Source organism: Barbus barbus (genome assembly GCF_936440315.1).
Source record: "Barbus barbus genome assembly, chromosome: 4".
Taxonomy (NCBI): Eukaryota; Metazoa; Chordata; class Actinopteri; order Cypriniformes; family Cyprinidae; genus Barbus; species Barbus barbus.
The window spans coordinates 34,084,538-34,100,102 of record NC_136732.1 but is presented as its reverse complement, the minus strand read 5'-3'; the positions used below and the strand labels follow the sequence as shown (position 1 = coordinate 34,100,102).

General features: G+C 37.1%; 2 protein-coding genes across 2 annotated transcripts in view; one reads left to right on the top strand and one right to left on the bottom strand.

The window, feature by feature from the left end:
- The window catches only part of LOC306864873 (neurexophilin-1), a gene marked incomplete at both ends in the record, with an annotated part of 31,913 nt that extends 24,563 nt beyond the window's left edge, over nucleotides 1-7,350 (bottom strand). Inside the window, one exon of the mRNA XM_079409139.1 lies at nucleotides 7,297-7,350. Within this exon, the coding sequence (XP_079265265.1) occupies nucleotides 7,297-7,350 (54 nt within the window). The remainder of the gene's footprint in view (nucleotides 1-7,296) is intronic.
- LOC306868757 (nucleolar transcription factor 1-like) overlaps nucleotides 1-15,565 on the top strand; it is a 967,110-nt gene that overhangs the window by 764,182 nt on the left and 187,363 nt on the right. The gene's annotated exons all lie outside the window — the stretch shown is intronic.

Genomic DNA, 15,565 nt, shown 5'->3' with positions numbered 1-15,565 from the left:
AAATGCAGGGGGATTTCAGCAGTGGCTGGTAACACGGTCACTCCTACTAGCCACTTCGGCGGGTTGAACAGATAGTAACAAAGCTGGAGATTAATGCTTGTAACAAGTATATTTTTTGAAGGAGTAAGTGAAAGAGAATTTTACTTGCCTGACCGGACAACAAACATGATTAAAACATAATTAGGGAATCACCAAAATTTCAGAGAGAAATATTCAGATTTTATGACATTTGGTGCAAACAGAAATTTATAGTGGATAATGTATTATTAACAGAAATAAAGTCGCGGCAGTTGACTCTTACACAGCCTGTGTGTGAGAGAGAGAATCTCGTGGAGAAATCTAAACAAATGAACACAGCTGCACACAGAAGAAACATACTGCGGTAAAAAAATAGTTTTTATATTCATAACATATGATATAACCTAGTTTAGCAACATGACACGACCAAAAGAGTGCAGTTTACCCTGAAAACCAGTACGACTACAAATTTAACATTGATTTTACGCAAGAGTTCAACAAGTATGTGACATTTTAGACTGTCAATACTGACTGTTTGTGCTCGAAAAAAATGTTGAAAACAAAGTATCATACGCAGTGTTTCGTTACCAAATGATTCAGTGTATCTAACGAATCAATGATTCAATAACCCATTCATAAAGACAGGCCCTGTGTCCCAATGTTCATACTATCCATCCTAAATAGTATGTGAGAATACAATAAGTGTGTCCCAAAGCATAGTATGTTGAAAAGAGTATGCCAAAAGTCCCCGGATGGTCTGCTATTTCAGGTCGATTTTTGAAGTGTGGATCCGTGCACACTCTAACTGCCCACAATTCATAACGCTTTGGCGAAGGATTCGCTCCAGAACTACAAACATGTATAAAACGTGTTAGAAAAACTACAAATGTGGCGGATGCGCAAGATCGATGGTTAAGTAGAGAGGTCTGCAAAAAGGGGGTTGAGTTACTAATAATCAACATTTAACCTGGTAAAAAATATTTATTTATTGTTATCCGTGTTATATTTAATCTGCAACAGCCATGTGAACTTTTATAAACATCCATTTGGTCGTTAACTTTTAAATGCATCATTATGCAGAAAATATGAGCTCTCCGCATGAAAGACCCGCGACTGGAAGATCAACGAGCTACTTCTTTTCTCTCTAATAAGGTAGGAAGTTAAATTAAATTAAATGTGGAGGATGTTAATTGTGACAAGATGATTGACAGGCAAGTGTACAGTGTCAGGGTGCGTGTAACTGTGCGACAGAGCGGTCCTAAACGCAGTTGTGTGACGTGATAGTATGTCCCAAAGCTTGCCTACTCTTCTACTACACAAAGAGTACATACTTTAAGGGCGTAGTATAAGTAGGCACATTGGGACGCAGCAAGGCACTTGGTTCATTCTTGAATGAATCAGCCATCTGAACGAACCGTTTGAATGAATGACTCAGTGACTCACTCAACAAGACAGTCACTTGCTGCCACCTGCTGGCAGTTTACTTAGTAAGAATTTAATATTTGTATTTTAAAAAACCTTTAATTTAAAATTCTAATTTAAAACATAACATTATACTGTATATACAAATGCATCTAAATGCTAAAATGCTAAATAAAGAATGCTAAAATGCATCTAAATGCTACTTCAGCTGCTTCACTTAATTGGAAAGATCTGTGTTGTTGATTCTGATTTCATTCGATTGGTAACAGTCCAATAGTGCCTCATTATATTAATGTATAATTAGTAAAATTTTAAATTGTATTTATTAGTACAATTTAACTATTTGATATGAAAAATTATGCATATGTTAGTTAAAAAACTGCATTTTATATAGGCAAAAACACCTGGAAATAAATTTTAGTAGTGCTATTTCCCAACAACAAAATGGCCAGTGAAAATCCAGAGTGGCTAGTAATTTTGGAAAACCACTAGCCACAATGGCTGGTGAGCAAAAAAGTTAATGTCAAGCCCTGTCTTTAATGCATAAAAAAAAAAAAAGACTGTGTCAAGTTCTTGTAGTTGAACACACAATGCATTTACAACATTTATTAATCTTGGTTAATGGTAATGTTGTACATGTAAACTGTAATTTCAATTTAAAATTTGTGTACATTAACATCAATTAACATTTTAAACTAATATTAACACTAAGCAAAATGGAATAAATTGACATATAATTTAAGCATAATATATAATTTAACATTTAAATAAAATGAATAAATACTGTTTCATTGATAGTTAATATGATTCATATAATTACAGTTCACATAATTCATAATGCACAAACCAATGTTAATGTAAAGAACATTAGTGTTACTGAAATTATGAATATTTCTATGTGCGCAGACTTTTATTCTCTTTCTCTACCTGTCATTCATGTGTTATTTCTGTCTGGTTATGTTTATCTATGAGGGAACACATCAGATAGAAATTGTAAACTGTATATGATTGTGATGATTTTCTGACAATGATATTCATATTTAAAATGCTAGCTATTTTAAGCAAATGGTTCCCTTTTAGGCCAGAACCATATTTGAGTACATGAACACAGACATTTTCAGGTATCACTCTATTTCAAAACAATACAATTCATATGCAATACAAATACATGTTGTATTCTCAGCATTGTTGCAATGGCCGTAAATCATATCATGAGGTTATCTGACACAGCAAAGCAAACTGGCTGTTTATGGTCTATCTGTCTGCCTGAACAACAACACATCTGGTTTGACATGAAATGACAAAGGTAACTCTGTCGCCCCCTTGAGTATTGAGGCTTTTTTTTTTTAAGCCACCACAGAACCCAAGAGCACATGCACTTGCAGTGCATTGTCTGTGTTGTGTTTCTGACCTTAATGCCATAGCCTTATAATTAGAATAAAGTGAGACCACTGCAAAATCCACCTCTTGCCTTTTATGTTTAGTGTAATGTAGGCATGCTCACTACCATAGAGTTAGTGTCAATTAAGCAGTGCTTCAATATTTATATAATGGCATTTAACTGAGATATAATTGGACGTTGACAGTAGGGCTTAATAATCTATGCATAGAAGCTGTGCTAGTTTAGTTGTCCTGTGCTTTACTCTAGCTTATCTTCAATGGGGAAATCCTGCCATGTCATTGATGCCCATTTCTGGGACAGATGATGCAGATCGGAAACCTACAGTACATGAGCTCCACCAGGGGTAAGTCCATCTGTGCTAATGCATAAAATCATCAGTGCTTAACACACGCCACACAGGTAGACAGCAGTGTTTAAAATGTGCATATCACTTTGGTAATGTACGTTGTCTGTCTTGTTTGTCTTAGTGACTAACATGCCCTCTTACTGCCTCAAGATGAACTGTGGGTCAATCTAGGGGAAAGTTTACAGTGAATCTGAACAGACAAGGCAGCAGACCATGAGGGACAGAAGAGATGAGTCATTGGACAGGTGAGTCATAGAATATTTGACCGTTTATGGCACGCAAACAGATTTTTTAAGAGCCTAAATTCAAGCGACGCTGTTTAAGCAACACAGTCACACTTGAAACACTTTCCTTAACTGCTTCAGGTCAATTCTGTGCTGGCTTTTTTCATGATTTAGCTTAAGTATGATTATCCAATCAGAAATGTCCCTCTGAACAGAATGAGCCTGAAAACAAAAAAACAATCATCAATATTGGTCACATGCATTTAATGAAAAGTGTGTGAATTGGTGTTTTGCGCTCAAACAAATGCATAGACTTTAACAGTCTTTTTTATCATTTCTGTGTATGCCAAAACCAAAGCTTACTGCACACGCCCAGACAGATGGACCAGAGTTGTCTGATTTTAATGTCGGTGTGTAGTTTATTTTCCCTCATGACTGTGTAGAAAGTGGACTGCCTGCTCTGAAAAATTACATCTTGTAACTGTATTAATTTAATGAGCTCATAATGAGAATGATGCTGGGCCAATATCATCAGCATAAACATGTTTATCACGGTAATTGCCTGCAACAAGCTCTTGACTGCATGACATTGTTCTGTTGAGAAATCGCTTAAATCATCACAATCAGGAGAGAAAGATGCAAAGGATGACCGTTGATTCTGTGAGCATTTAAAGTACAGGAATTAATTGGCTGCAATATTGTGTGTATGTATTTTTTTTTAAACTTTATATTATTATTATATTTTGTTGTATTAGTTTATATTGTTACGTATTATTATTTTATATTGTTTCATATTTTAGTGTGTTAACTGAAATGTGTGCAATATAGATCTGTTCAGTGTACGTTGACACTGCAGCAAAATACTCCCTATCTGAGCTCTTATTCCTGTTCTTTACACACAGAATTTGGTTATTTATTTTCAATCTGTCTTTCAATCTATCAGTCATTGATTGGATGGAGGCAGATGTGAATGTGAGCTTGGGGCTTAAAAGAGGTGGGGTTTAAAAGGACTGAATGATTGGAGAAATCAGACTGCGAAAGAGTGAAATCTGTCATTTCACTTCACGGAATATTAAGTTGACAAAAAAAATAAATACATTTAAACGAAGCATACGCATGGATGAATCATTCACAATAAGATTTATAAGATGATATTGTTAGAATTTCTTTTTAATGGCAACTTTAAGTCTATATAGTGTGTACAGAACCAAACTGAACAACTACTAGTCAAAAACAGGCAAAATATTGCTATGGTTTCAAGAGTGACTTCTGTATTCAGTACACACACAAAGTAATAATTTAGTGGATTCGCTCCTATAACTCTGCCACGTGTATGCGGCCAGGTTTTAGATGTTTCTAACCTCATAAGCATCAGTTGATCAGTGGATTTACTTATATGCTAAATTCAGTCAGCTCATGGCACAGGCCATAGATTTCATGAAAGCTCCTGAGTTTAACTAGGCAAAGGCTTGAAGGCTTTATTAAAGCAGGCCCTTTAGTTTCAATAAAGCTGATGAAAATTAAGGTTGATTATTAATGTGTTCTACATGTCTATTAATAATAACGGCATAATAGTGTTTAATAAGGGATAATTCATGGATTGCTCTATAATTTATCACTGTCACACAGCAAATGAATTACCCATGATGCCCAATTGAGGTGTGTGAACGCGTAAGCCATTTTCTCATGTCTGACTCTCCCTCAGGTTTTAAGTAATGTGGCAGGTAAATGACCTAATGCCGTAAGCTAAATTAGATAATTACATTATTAGTGTCTTCCTGATGTTATATATCTAAAGGTATGCACTGACAGCGTTCTGCAAGTCACACAAAGCAGACCGTGTATGGTATTTTAATTAAATTCCTTATAACCTTCACCTGTAATTTTATGAGCCTGTTTCTTTTCTTGGCAGTGTTTTTTCATATCACTAAGAAAAAAATATCACTTTCATTCTGATACATTTCTGTAAGATTGAGTTTGTTCTTTATTAAAATTTGTCAAGCCAGAAGATTGGTGATGCCCTGGTGTGCGTGCATTTCTCTCAGGACTGCCCTCCTTCAAATCCAAACTTTAGTTAGAGACTTAAGGGTATGTGACCTTATAAAATTTCTTCTCACTGGCAGCACCTTCTCAGTTAATTACAAGTAGGTGTTTTGTAATTAATCTAGGGAAGATTTGTCACAGTTATTAGTTGTCCACCCCCTTTCAAATGGACAAATGTTAGTAGCCGAATGGGAGGCTTCAGAGCAGGAAGCTGGATTTGTACTAATGCTACATCCTACTGAAAGTTCCAGTATAATTAAACTGCAAATAAAGCAATGCTTGTTTGTTGTTTCGATTTTTAATTCTGTTATGCTTCTCTTTTTTGCCACTTTATTGACAGCATTTTGTATCCCTGGAGAATACAAGAGGATTAAAACGTGTCAAAGAAGAAAGTCATGAATTATTACAGCTACACAGCAGATAATTGTAACACAGAGACTGCTAGAGGGGGATTAAATTTAGACTGCGGGTGTTAAGCTATAACACTCTCACAGCAGGTGCATGAAAAACAGGCAGCCGTACACAACCTTTGCTCTAAAGTTAAACTTTGGATACCCTGGCATATTTTACCCATTGATATCAGACATAGGTACACCAAGGTCAGTGTAAACTCTGTACGGTGTACCAAGACAACAACTGACCCTGAGGACAGCCTACTCCTACATGTATGCGTCATTCTTCAATAAAACTTGGTCTATAGGATTGTTAGAGTACAATATGTCTTATTCTCGTAAGCGCCGTGCAGGAGTGCCATGAATATTAATAGTAATATTATTCATAAAAGTAGATTTTTTTTTATTGCTTTTCCTATTGTAGGGACAAAAAAAAAAAAAAGTTGTTTCAGAAATCATCCATTCACACATCCACACTTTTTTAGTTCACTTAAAACTATTAAAAATGTTTTTTTTTTTTTAAATTTGCATACAACCTAGATATCTTATTTCTGGAAATGGAAACATTTCTGCAAAATGCCAAAATTATGCCAATTATTTTTTCAATTATCAGTTTGTGACACACCACCTGTCTGGTCTTTTCGATGCAGAACAGAGTGAGTGGTGCAGAGTTAAGTTTTCATTAGTCTTTATAAGTTTTTATAATAACTAGAGTTTTATTTATTTATTTACATGATCGTTTGAAGCAGCAAAATGGAAAACCTGTGGAGTGGCGTGGAATAATCACAGACTCTCGGGTGCTCCGCTCCACTCACACACACTGGCCAGCTTTCGATCTGTGATTGGTTTATTGATAGACAACTAACTTCTTATGGTCTTTTGGTGTAAAACTCACGCTGTTTTTTTTATTGTATTTAAAGCAGTTGTATAATTAGCAATATCACACTCACAGTTGTGCTGTAGAAATGTGATAGCCTACTGTAAAAGTATTTTGCACAAAAGTTTTTAGAAATGTTTCTCTTTTCTCTCTTTCTAGGTCCTGTAATATCTACCTAGGGCACCAGGTGAGCCTCTACTGTCTCGGTGCCCCCCGTGAAAAATCAGGATCGCGACGCCTCTTGCTTTTCTCATTGGATCTCTCCTCTTCCCCTCTCTTTCCTCCACACACTCACACAGAATAGGCATGGGACCCCTTGCGCGCGAAGCGAACCGTGACGTTTAAAAAACAGTCAATACGCGCTCGAGCGAGTCCATCCTAAACTCCCGCCCTCGGTTGTGAAGCGCGAGCGCACGGCGGGAAGACGTTAACGGTCACCCCTTGACGCGCAGGTGACGGCTACTCGAAGGGCGCCACTCAACCGTTGACAGAGACGCCGTTCGGTTCAATAAACGCAAAACTGAAACTTAACATAACCCCTTAGACCTCAAATCACCCCCCTGGCCGCTCACCAAGCACGCTGTCCCGTTGAGGAGCAGCAGGATGAAGCCGTGGTCGGAGCGCATCTCGTCGGTGTCCTGCTGTCTACAGCTCTCCGTTCAAGAAGACGCGGTTCCTCCGGTACCGTATCCAAAACAGCCGAGACCCGGTCCCATGTCCAACAAAAAGTCAAGCCCGAGCTGTCCTCTTATGGGAATCCCACCTGCGGTCTGTCACGGTAAACTCCCGCTACTTGGAGCGCGTCACATCCAGAGGTGTGTGGAAACTGACAGGACACTTCTTCGCTGCCATCTGCGTACACTTTGCTCCGTTTCTTGTTGCTGTGTGAGGTGAATCATCCCCGTTATCCGCGCTTTTATGTGCTGGAGACGGTTAGGATCCCAGTGCGCGAGCCTGACCGGAGCGCAAACTCCTCGAGCGTCGCACATATCAGTGCGTGCAGACTGACAGCAGGGCTCCCGCACGCGCTGACGTTTTAAACCCCCCTCTCTCCTTCTCTCTCCCTCGCCAGAGCCCCCAATCTTCCTCTTGCACTCTTTTCCTCACTCTTCCCCACTCTCTCTCTCTCTCTCTCTCTCTCTCTCTCTCAATACCCAATTCAATTCAAGTGAGCTTTATTGGCATGACAGTATTGCCAAAGCATTGACCATTGCACTAACAAAGAACAAATAATGATTATATAATACATAAACAAAACAAGAATAGATCTAGTAGATAATGAGATAATTACTCTCTCTTCAAAGCATCCCCCATCTATCTCTCGTTTTCACCTATACAGTACTCTTCTTTCTTTCCTCCTTCCTTCCTACATTTCTTCACCTTGTCAATCCCCTTCTTTTCATCTTGTTCCAATACCAAAAGCTACTGGGCCACCAAAACAACTACGATTATGTCACAATAATCAACTTTAGTCTTTTATATGTCAAAACCAAATCCACTATTATTATTTATTATTGCAATGATGCATTGCTTGGTAAATACACCAGGATCAGAATTTTTTGTGAAAACCTTCCTATTAACCAATCATTAGCTAAAAAGTATTATTTTGAATGTTTTTGGATAACATATCTCTGTAAATGTCTGATTGGTTGATAATGGACTGATATGCACCTTGTTCCAGGAACATGTCCTTCTCTCAGTGCGCTGACGGCAGGAGCGTCACAGGTTATTAAACCTGATGCCAGCGGTACCTTGCCACAAGGCTATTCTTATTGGTTTGTCTGCATCGATGCACCTCAGTTATCTGTTTTGGGTTATTTGTCTCTTTTTTTGTCACCAAAGATGCTCTCCCCTCTACCTAACTGGTAATTGGCCCTAGGAGAGGCCTACTGTGCGTATTGCGATACGATTTGTTTAGCTTTATTGATTTGAAACAGCCCGGTATCCTCTGCCTTACTATGCGAGTCTAATATGAAATCGCTTGCACTAGAGCAACTGATGAGAGCACTTGCTTGATTGCCACACTTTTGTTATGAGCCATAATTTATTTTCTCGTCTTGTTTTTTGGGGGGGACTCGAGGATGATAGTTTCCCTCTTTTTAAACATCATTAATTCTCCCTCCCTTTTGTCTTTTACCTGTTTCTATTTCTGTGCTTCTTTGCTTTTCGATCTTCACATTTTGTGACACAATCTCCAGGGTTTCAATAAAAAAAAAAAATGACCCTTTGCCCTCTTGCCATTCCATTACCAAGAAAATACACTTCCACTTAATCTTTCACGCACACACTGCTTTAATGCCCAATATTAATATCTGTACAGTGATGTACAGATATTAATATTGGGATGTACAGTGACCTCAGAGGGTCAAAGGTCACTTTCCTGCTGTTTCTAAAAGTGCACATACAGAGAAGATTAAAGCAACAGACTTAAGCAATTTCTTCCCCAAATCAGATGTTTCCATCAAACCTATGTTTAATAGAAAGTGATAAATCATATGCATGCTATATGCAGTGAGATATTTTTGGGTGACTTAAAATAAAATAAAACATTGATTAAAATAAAACACTTTTACATTCAGGCTATTGAAAATAATGGAGATTATACTAACAAAACAACAAAACAAAAAAAAAAGTCAAATAATTAAGTGCATTACTGTATTGAGAATTTGAAGAGGAAAATTTGCTTAATCTTCATTAAAATGTCACATTTTCTCACTTTCTATCCATTTTATTGGTAATTAAACTTGCTTGATTTTGTTATGCAGGAGAAATTATGCAGTTTACATAGATTATAGTTGTCTATTAATAGATTTTTGGGAGAAATGTGAACTCGGTTTTTTGTTTTTTAATGTGACTCATTCTTCTGTGTTACTAAATAAACCTCTTGTGCAGTATTCAAAAGTAATTATGCATAAGGAGGATGTTACATATGTGTGTCATTGATGGAAAGAGATAGTGTCTCTGTTTGTGTATGTCTGTGAGCCTACATTAGTGCAGGGATCAGGACTGAGGGCGTTAGTGGCTTTATCTTGTTTCACATTGCTAATGTCATTTGAGTGAGCTGTGTAGGAGACAGCGGGTAATCCAATGAGGAGACACTGGGCAATGCGAGTTATGAACATGTTAGAAAGGACACTGGCTCTATCTTGTGTTGAGTTTTGTTACTACACCCATTGTGGAGAAAATTGTCCAATTGATCTTCAATAGATGTGTTTGAAATGGCTAACAGCTGCTACTGCTTCACTGCTCAGCACTTGTAAAGGTTTGAGGCTGCCTCCTAAAAAGCCACTGAGCTTTAGAGATGACACTAGTAAATATTTTATGAATATTATGCATATATTCACGACTATTTTATCAGATGCCATTTTTATAGTTTTAACCAAAAGTACACTCAGAATTGTGGGATGTAAGGCAGTGTATATCTGTGCTGCTTTCAAACAGCATCCAGATGAAGGCATCTTAATAGGCAGGATGTTATGTGAACATTAAGTTCAGATGTCTTGATGTTTCCCTTTTTCCATATTTTCTGAGAAGGCAGCATTTTTCTTTCTCGGGATTGGTTGGCGTTTTAATTTTTAGTAAAGTTATGAGTACATTTATACATGCATTTATAGCATCCTGGTTTTATTTCAGAAGAGATATTTTTGAGTGAGAAGGTGTGTTTAACCTATAACAACTGAAGAGGGCACCATTGCTTTAAGGAAAATAGACCAGCATGTTCTCCATATTCTCCATGTCACTGTGTGTACTGTGTAAGTGGCTTGAAAGTTTAGTTTAATTCCATTCTCAGCAGTTGACACAGCATGGGCTTTTTAAAGGTGGTTTGACATCAAACTGTAAGTGACATTCGCTCAGTTATTCCAGCTCAAATGATCCTCACCAGAGAAATATGAATGATATGATTTTACTCCCACTGATTTGTCCCCCATGGCTGTACCCCCCTCAGTGGGGAGACTGAGAGAGCAAAAGAACAAGAGACCAAAGCACAAAGAAACGGGATATAAATGAGAAAGGCAACCTGTCTGGGAGAATCAGGGTGGCCAAACTGCCATCGGTTCCAGAAACATAATCACAGCTGCCTCTTACTGTTCAGGCAAGTTCAATTTAACATCATCACTTAATCTACAGTGATACACACTCATTATGAATCTAAACAGTGTAAGATGAGGAGAGGAAAAATGTCGACCACAAATGTAAACATAATCAGTGAGGGAAAAAAATGCATATGATTGGTGTTTGTTTTGAGCTGTTACAAATCATGCCGAAATATACGATGCAATCCCCCAACTTCCAATTCTCCACATGACCAGCATTTACTCAGCTTGAGTACTGTTTGTGAAATGTCAAAATTATGCTTAAGACTTCAGAGGAATAAAGGAGGAAATAGATAACATCAAGAAGGTGACAGATGGGACAAAAAAAAAAAATACAAATCAAACCCTCAGCATGAAAGACGTGAGAGATGTGAAGATGAAGGATGAAAGCACTGCAGTGTCAGTAAGAGGAGAGCAGGGAAGAAGCTACTAGAGAGAGCAGGCCTGCAGAGGTCAAGTTCACTTCTCTTTGAGCTCTAGAGGATCAGGCTTCATCAGTGCCTTATTCATGCTTCTTTTCTTTGTTTCATCTGCTGCCCCTTTTCTGAACGATGGCACGGAATGAAAAGAAATGCAAGCATCCAGTTTTTCTCTTTTTCACAAATATTTCATTGAGGTTGATCCATTTGGCTGCTTTAAATAGACAGGCTCATTACAGGTGCATGTGTGAGAGAGCTGATTGTCAGACCGTAATGATTGTAGGAATGATTTGTCCTGGTTGGAGTCTGGCTACATTTACTTTATAATGCAATTTGAACTTTCGACAAACGCTACTGTTCAAATGTTTGGTGCCATTAATATATTTTCAAGAAAATAATATTTCAGCTAGGCTGCATTAAATGGATCAAAAGAGACAGTTTTACAGTTCATTATTACAAAAGTTATTATTTCATAAAAATGCTGGTCTTTTTTACTTTCTGTTCATCAAAGTATTATGAAAACAATATTAGGGTTTCTGCATAAATATTAAGCAGCACAACTGTTTTCAACACTTCTAATAATAAAAAAATGTAGATAACTCTTTAGTTAATGCATTAACTAACATTAAAAATGAGCAAGACATTTCTTACAGTATTTATAATTCTTTGTTAATGTTAGTTTTTTTTTTTTTTTTTTTTTTAATATAGCTGTTCCTTGTGAGTTCACGTTACCTCAGGTCCATTAAATAATGTTGATATTTCATTAACTAGGATTAATAAATGCTTTAGAAATATTTTTCATTGTTAGTTTGTTAACTAATGTAAAAAAATTGAACCTTACTGTAAAGTGTTACCAAAATGTTTCTTGAGCAGCAAATCAGCGTGATTTCTGTAGGATCATGCGACACTGAATACTAGAGAAATGGCTGATAAAAATTCAGCTTTCACATTTTTGGAAGAAATTACATTTTAGGAATGCATTAAAATAGACAACAGTTATTTTTAAAATGTATTATTTCACAACATTACAGTTCTGTATTTTTGATTAAATAAATGCAGTCTTGGTCAGCATAACAGACTTCTTTCAAAAACAAAATCTTATAGACAGACTTTTGAACAATAATATATTTTCCCCCCTTCTTTTCACATTTACTTAAAACACAACAGACTACATTAATCCCAGATTTGGTACTGTTATATATCTTTTTAGTAGTAGCTCACATAAACACCACTAGATATGTACTTTTTTAATATGATAAAAGCTGAGGTGTGTAATTATTGCAATGCAATTGTAACCAAAATGGCACAGGTTTTCCCAACACTGCTTCTGTCTGACAATTCTGTCTGAAATCTTTTATATCTGAGAATTACTTATTTTGTCCTCTGTTGCATGCAACTGATTTTTCTTTTCTTTAATATACAGAATATCTGGCGCCTGACCAGCCTGACCAGCAAAAGCTACAGGGGACCAGCACGGAATGGGTGTGTATTTTGTCTTCCTCCTGTCTCTTTCGTTTTGAAGGAATTGTTTCCAGACGTCATCAAAGCCAAGCTCTCAACTCAGCAGTGTCCTCACCTTTTCACTTGCACCACATTATCTTTCTCTTGCTCTTTTCTCATCTCTTCTTCAAAACTACCCTTCTTTTAGTTTCTCTGGTGGCTGTCATTTAAAGAGCACCAAACAACTTAATCAATATGACAATGAGCCATTAGACTCCAGCATTTATTCCAATGACTGTCTGTTGCTTGAGTCTGAATCCGACTGTGGGTTTGATAATGGGATGGAGCCAGAGGGGCAAGCAGGTCTGTCCTCTACGGCCTCTATTGATCTGAACCTTAAATGGACTTCATCAGACTGCATCAGCATGCTTAATATAATCCCACATATGCCCGCAGAAGACATAAAAACATGGAGATAAAACTACAACGTCGCCATACTTATTTAATTTGTGTCTGCCTGTCTCTGTCGCTTGCTTTTTTGCTTATTATACAGTTCATAAGTATAGATAATAATTCATGCAGGCTAATTAAAGATTATTCCATTTTATTTGGAGCCTGACAGCATCACCTGTCTGTTTATATGTATTCTCTCCAATTAATTATGTGCTTGTTTGAAAAGCCTTTGAGTTATCTAGAAATAATGTCTATCATCTGTCCTCCTCTTCCCTCCTCAAGTGAACTTTGTTCTTGATATCAAAGTTGAGAGAGCTAATGGGCCTCTTATATAATTTTGTCATTACTTTAACAATAAAAAGATGGACAAAATTGAATGGAGCACTTTAATGGCCTTATGGTCCTTTTGCTTCCTGTTTGATGCTTAAAACACTTCAGGTCCAATTCATTGTGCTAATAATGTTGTCCTTTTGTGTTTTGCAGAAGAGATTGAAAGAACATTAAGATGAGTAAATGATTTTCATTTTTAGATGCACTAATCTTTGAGGTTATAACTGCTAGCATTTTGTTCTGTTGGCATTTTTAACAAAAGTAATAGGATCTCATGAGAGAGGCAGATCGCAGGTGTTTTGCTATGCTGACAGAGACACACACATGAAGAGTAGCCGTTAGATATGCTTCACTCTGTTGAAAGAGGATGAGAATCCTTTGATAAAGGTGAATGCGGAGTCTATTGAAAGTTCAGACCCCTGCCACAGACATACACACACCGACTACGGGCCTCTGTGGAAGTGTAATTTGAGAGCTTTCTGTGTATGTGTGTGTTTGTGTGCATTGGTCCCACATCGCCCTTTTGCCATGATCAGGTCGAAACAGGAAGCAGCCATGACCTTCTAAAAAAGGGTTAGACACAACCTAAAATGCTGACAATTGAATTAGTGTTTTCATATGTCTAGGAGAAAGCAGAAACCACTGGGCTTGTGATGGTTTGGTTACATATATATATTCAAGCACATCCAAAAGTCCAGACCCCAGTAATTTTCTCTTGAAATTTTACCAAGATCCTTTAAACATGAAGGTCACCCCTGTTCTTCATTTTCTGACTCTGTTATACTGTCAAAGATGTGGAACCAGACACAGTAGGCCTCATTAATACAGCAGTGATGCATGTTTAATGTCTGTCGATGAGGATAAATGACTTTAAGAGACTTTGGTTAAAAGCGAGTGAATACACTTCATATAAAAATCAATAATCCCATCTACTTATCTCCATCTGATGTGACTCATGCCGTTAAGGGCTATGGAGCCTATTCTGGTGTTATCTCTAAATGATGCAGTTTGTTTATTTATTTAAAGATGGATACTTTGGACAGGAGCATCTTCACAAACATTTGGGTGCTTTATTATTAAGAAGCTTTTTTAATATTGAATTATTATTTTTTTATGTTATGTGTATTTATGTACTTGTGTGTTTCAGATTGGCTAGTGTGCACAGTTGGGTTTAGGTGATGGGGTGTAGAGGGTGGGGAAAGAGAGAGAGAGAGAGAGATAGAGAGACTAATGGAATTCATAATTAAAAAAGCTTTTAGTGCAAGGAGGACCTCTGAGGTTGAGTGATCAGGGCAAAGCTGTTTCACACACACTCATTTGCTCACACATTCAGGCAGTGGATATAAGTGACCAGTCAATGTATATATGCAGATCTAAAATTCTTGTCTGTTCGCTTATTTAGTATTTTGAATAATTGATTATAAGGTTATTATAAAAGCCTTTGTAGCATTCTGTGTTCCATTTAATGCACATTCAAATCTGTTCTACAGAATTCTGCAGATTTTCCTCCAAATTCAGCACAGATAATGCAAAAAAGTCAGCAGATTTCTCTTGAACAGAAGTATTTTGGAGTGTGGTAGCTATGGTCCATTTTGTGATCGTTTGTCCTTGCTTTGACGTAGGAGCTGCGTGTCGTTGTGGCCTTAAACTAAAATGACTATTTTGTCTATATACTGTAGTCTGTAATTTCAACAGTCAATTTAGCATGTTGGCCATAAATTGTTTAGATTGTGTCAATTACATTATTTCCATATGCACAGTGCAATTCTTAGAGTTAGTTGCTCCAGAATTTCATTAATGCCACACGGTGACTGGAAAACAGACGGTGGAAAATGTAAATATTTAGCATGCCACTGTGTATGCTTGGGAATAGGTTTGTTATTTTTTGTAACAATTCATCTTCAGATGCCTGGAAGACTGGTGCAAATTTGCCAAGTTAACATTTTCCAGTGAAATTTCCACATATATGTGAAGTGTGGCTTGCTGTGATTTATAAGTATAACTGCTAGAAATTGTTAAAACTCTTGTATGTCATTAGCCAGAAATATTTGAAACCACTAACAAAGAGGCACTGTTTATTTGGGGATGAGTGCATGGTTTGAACA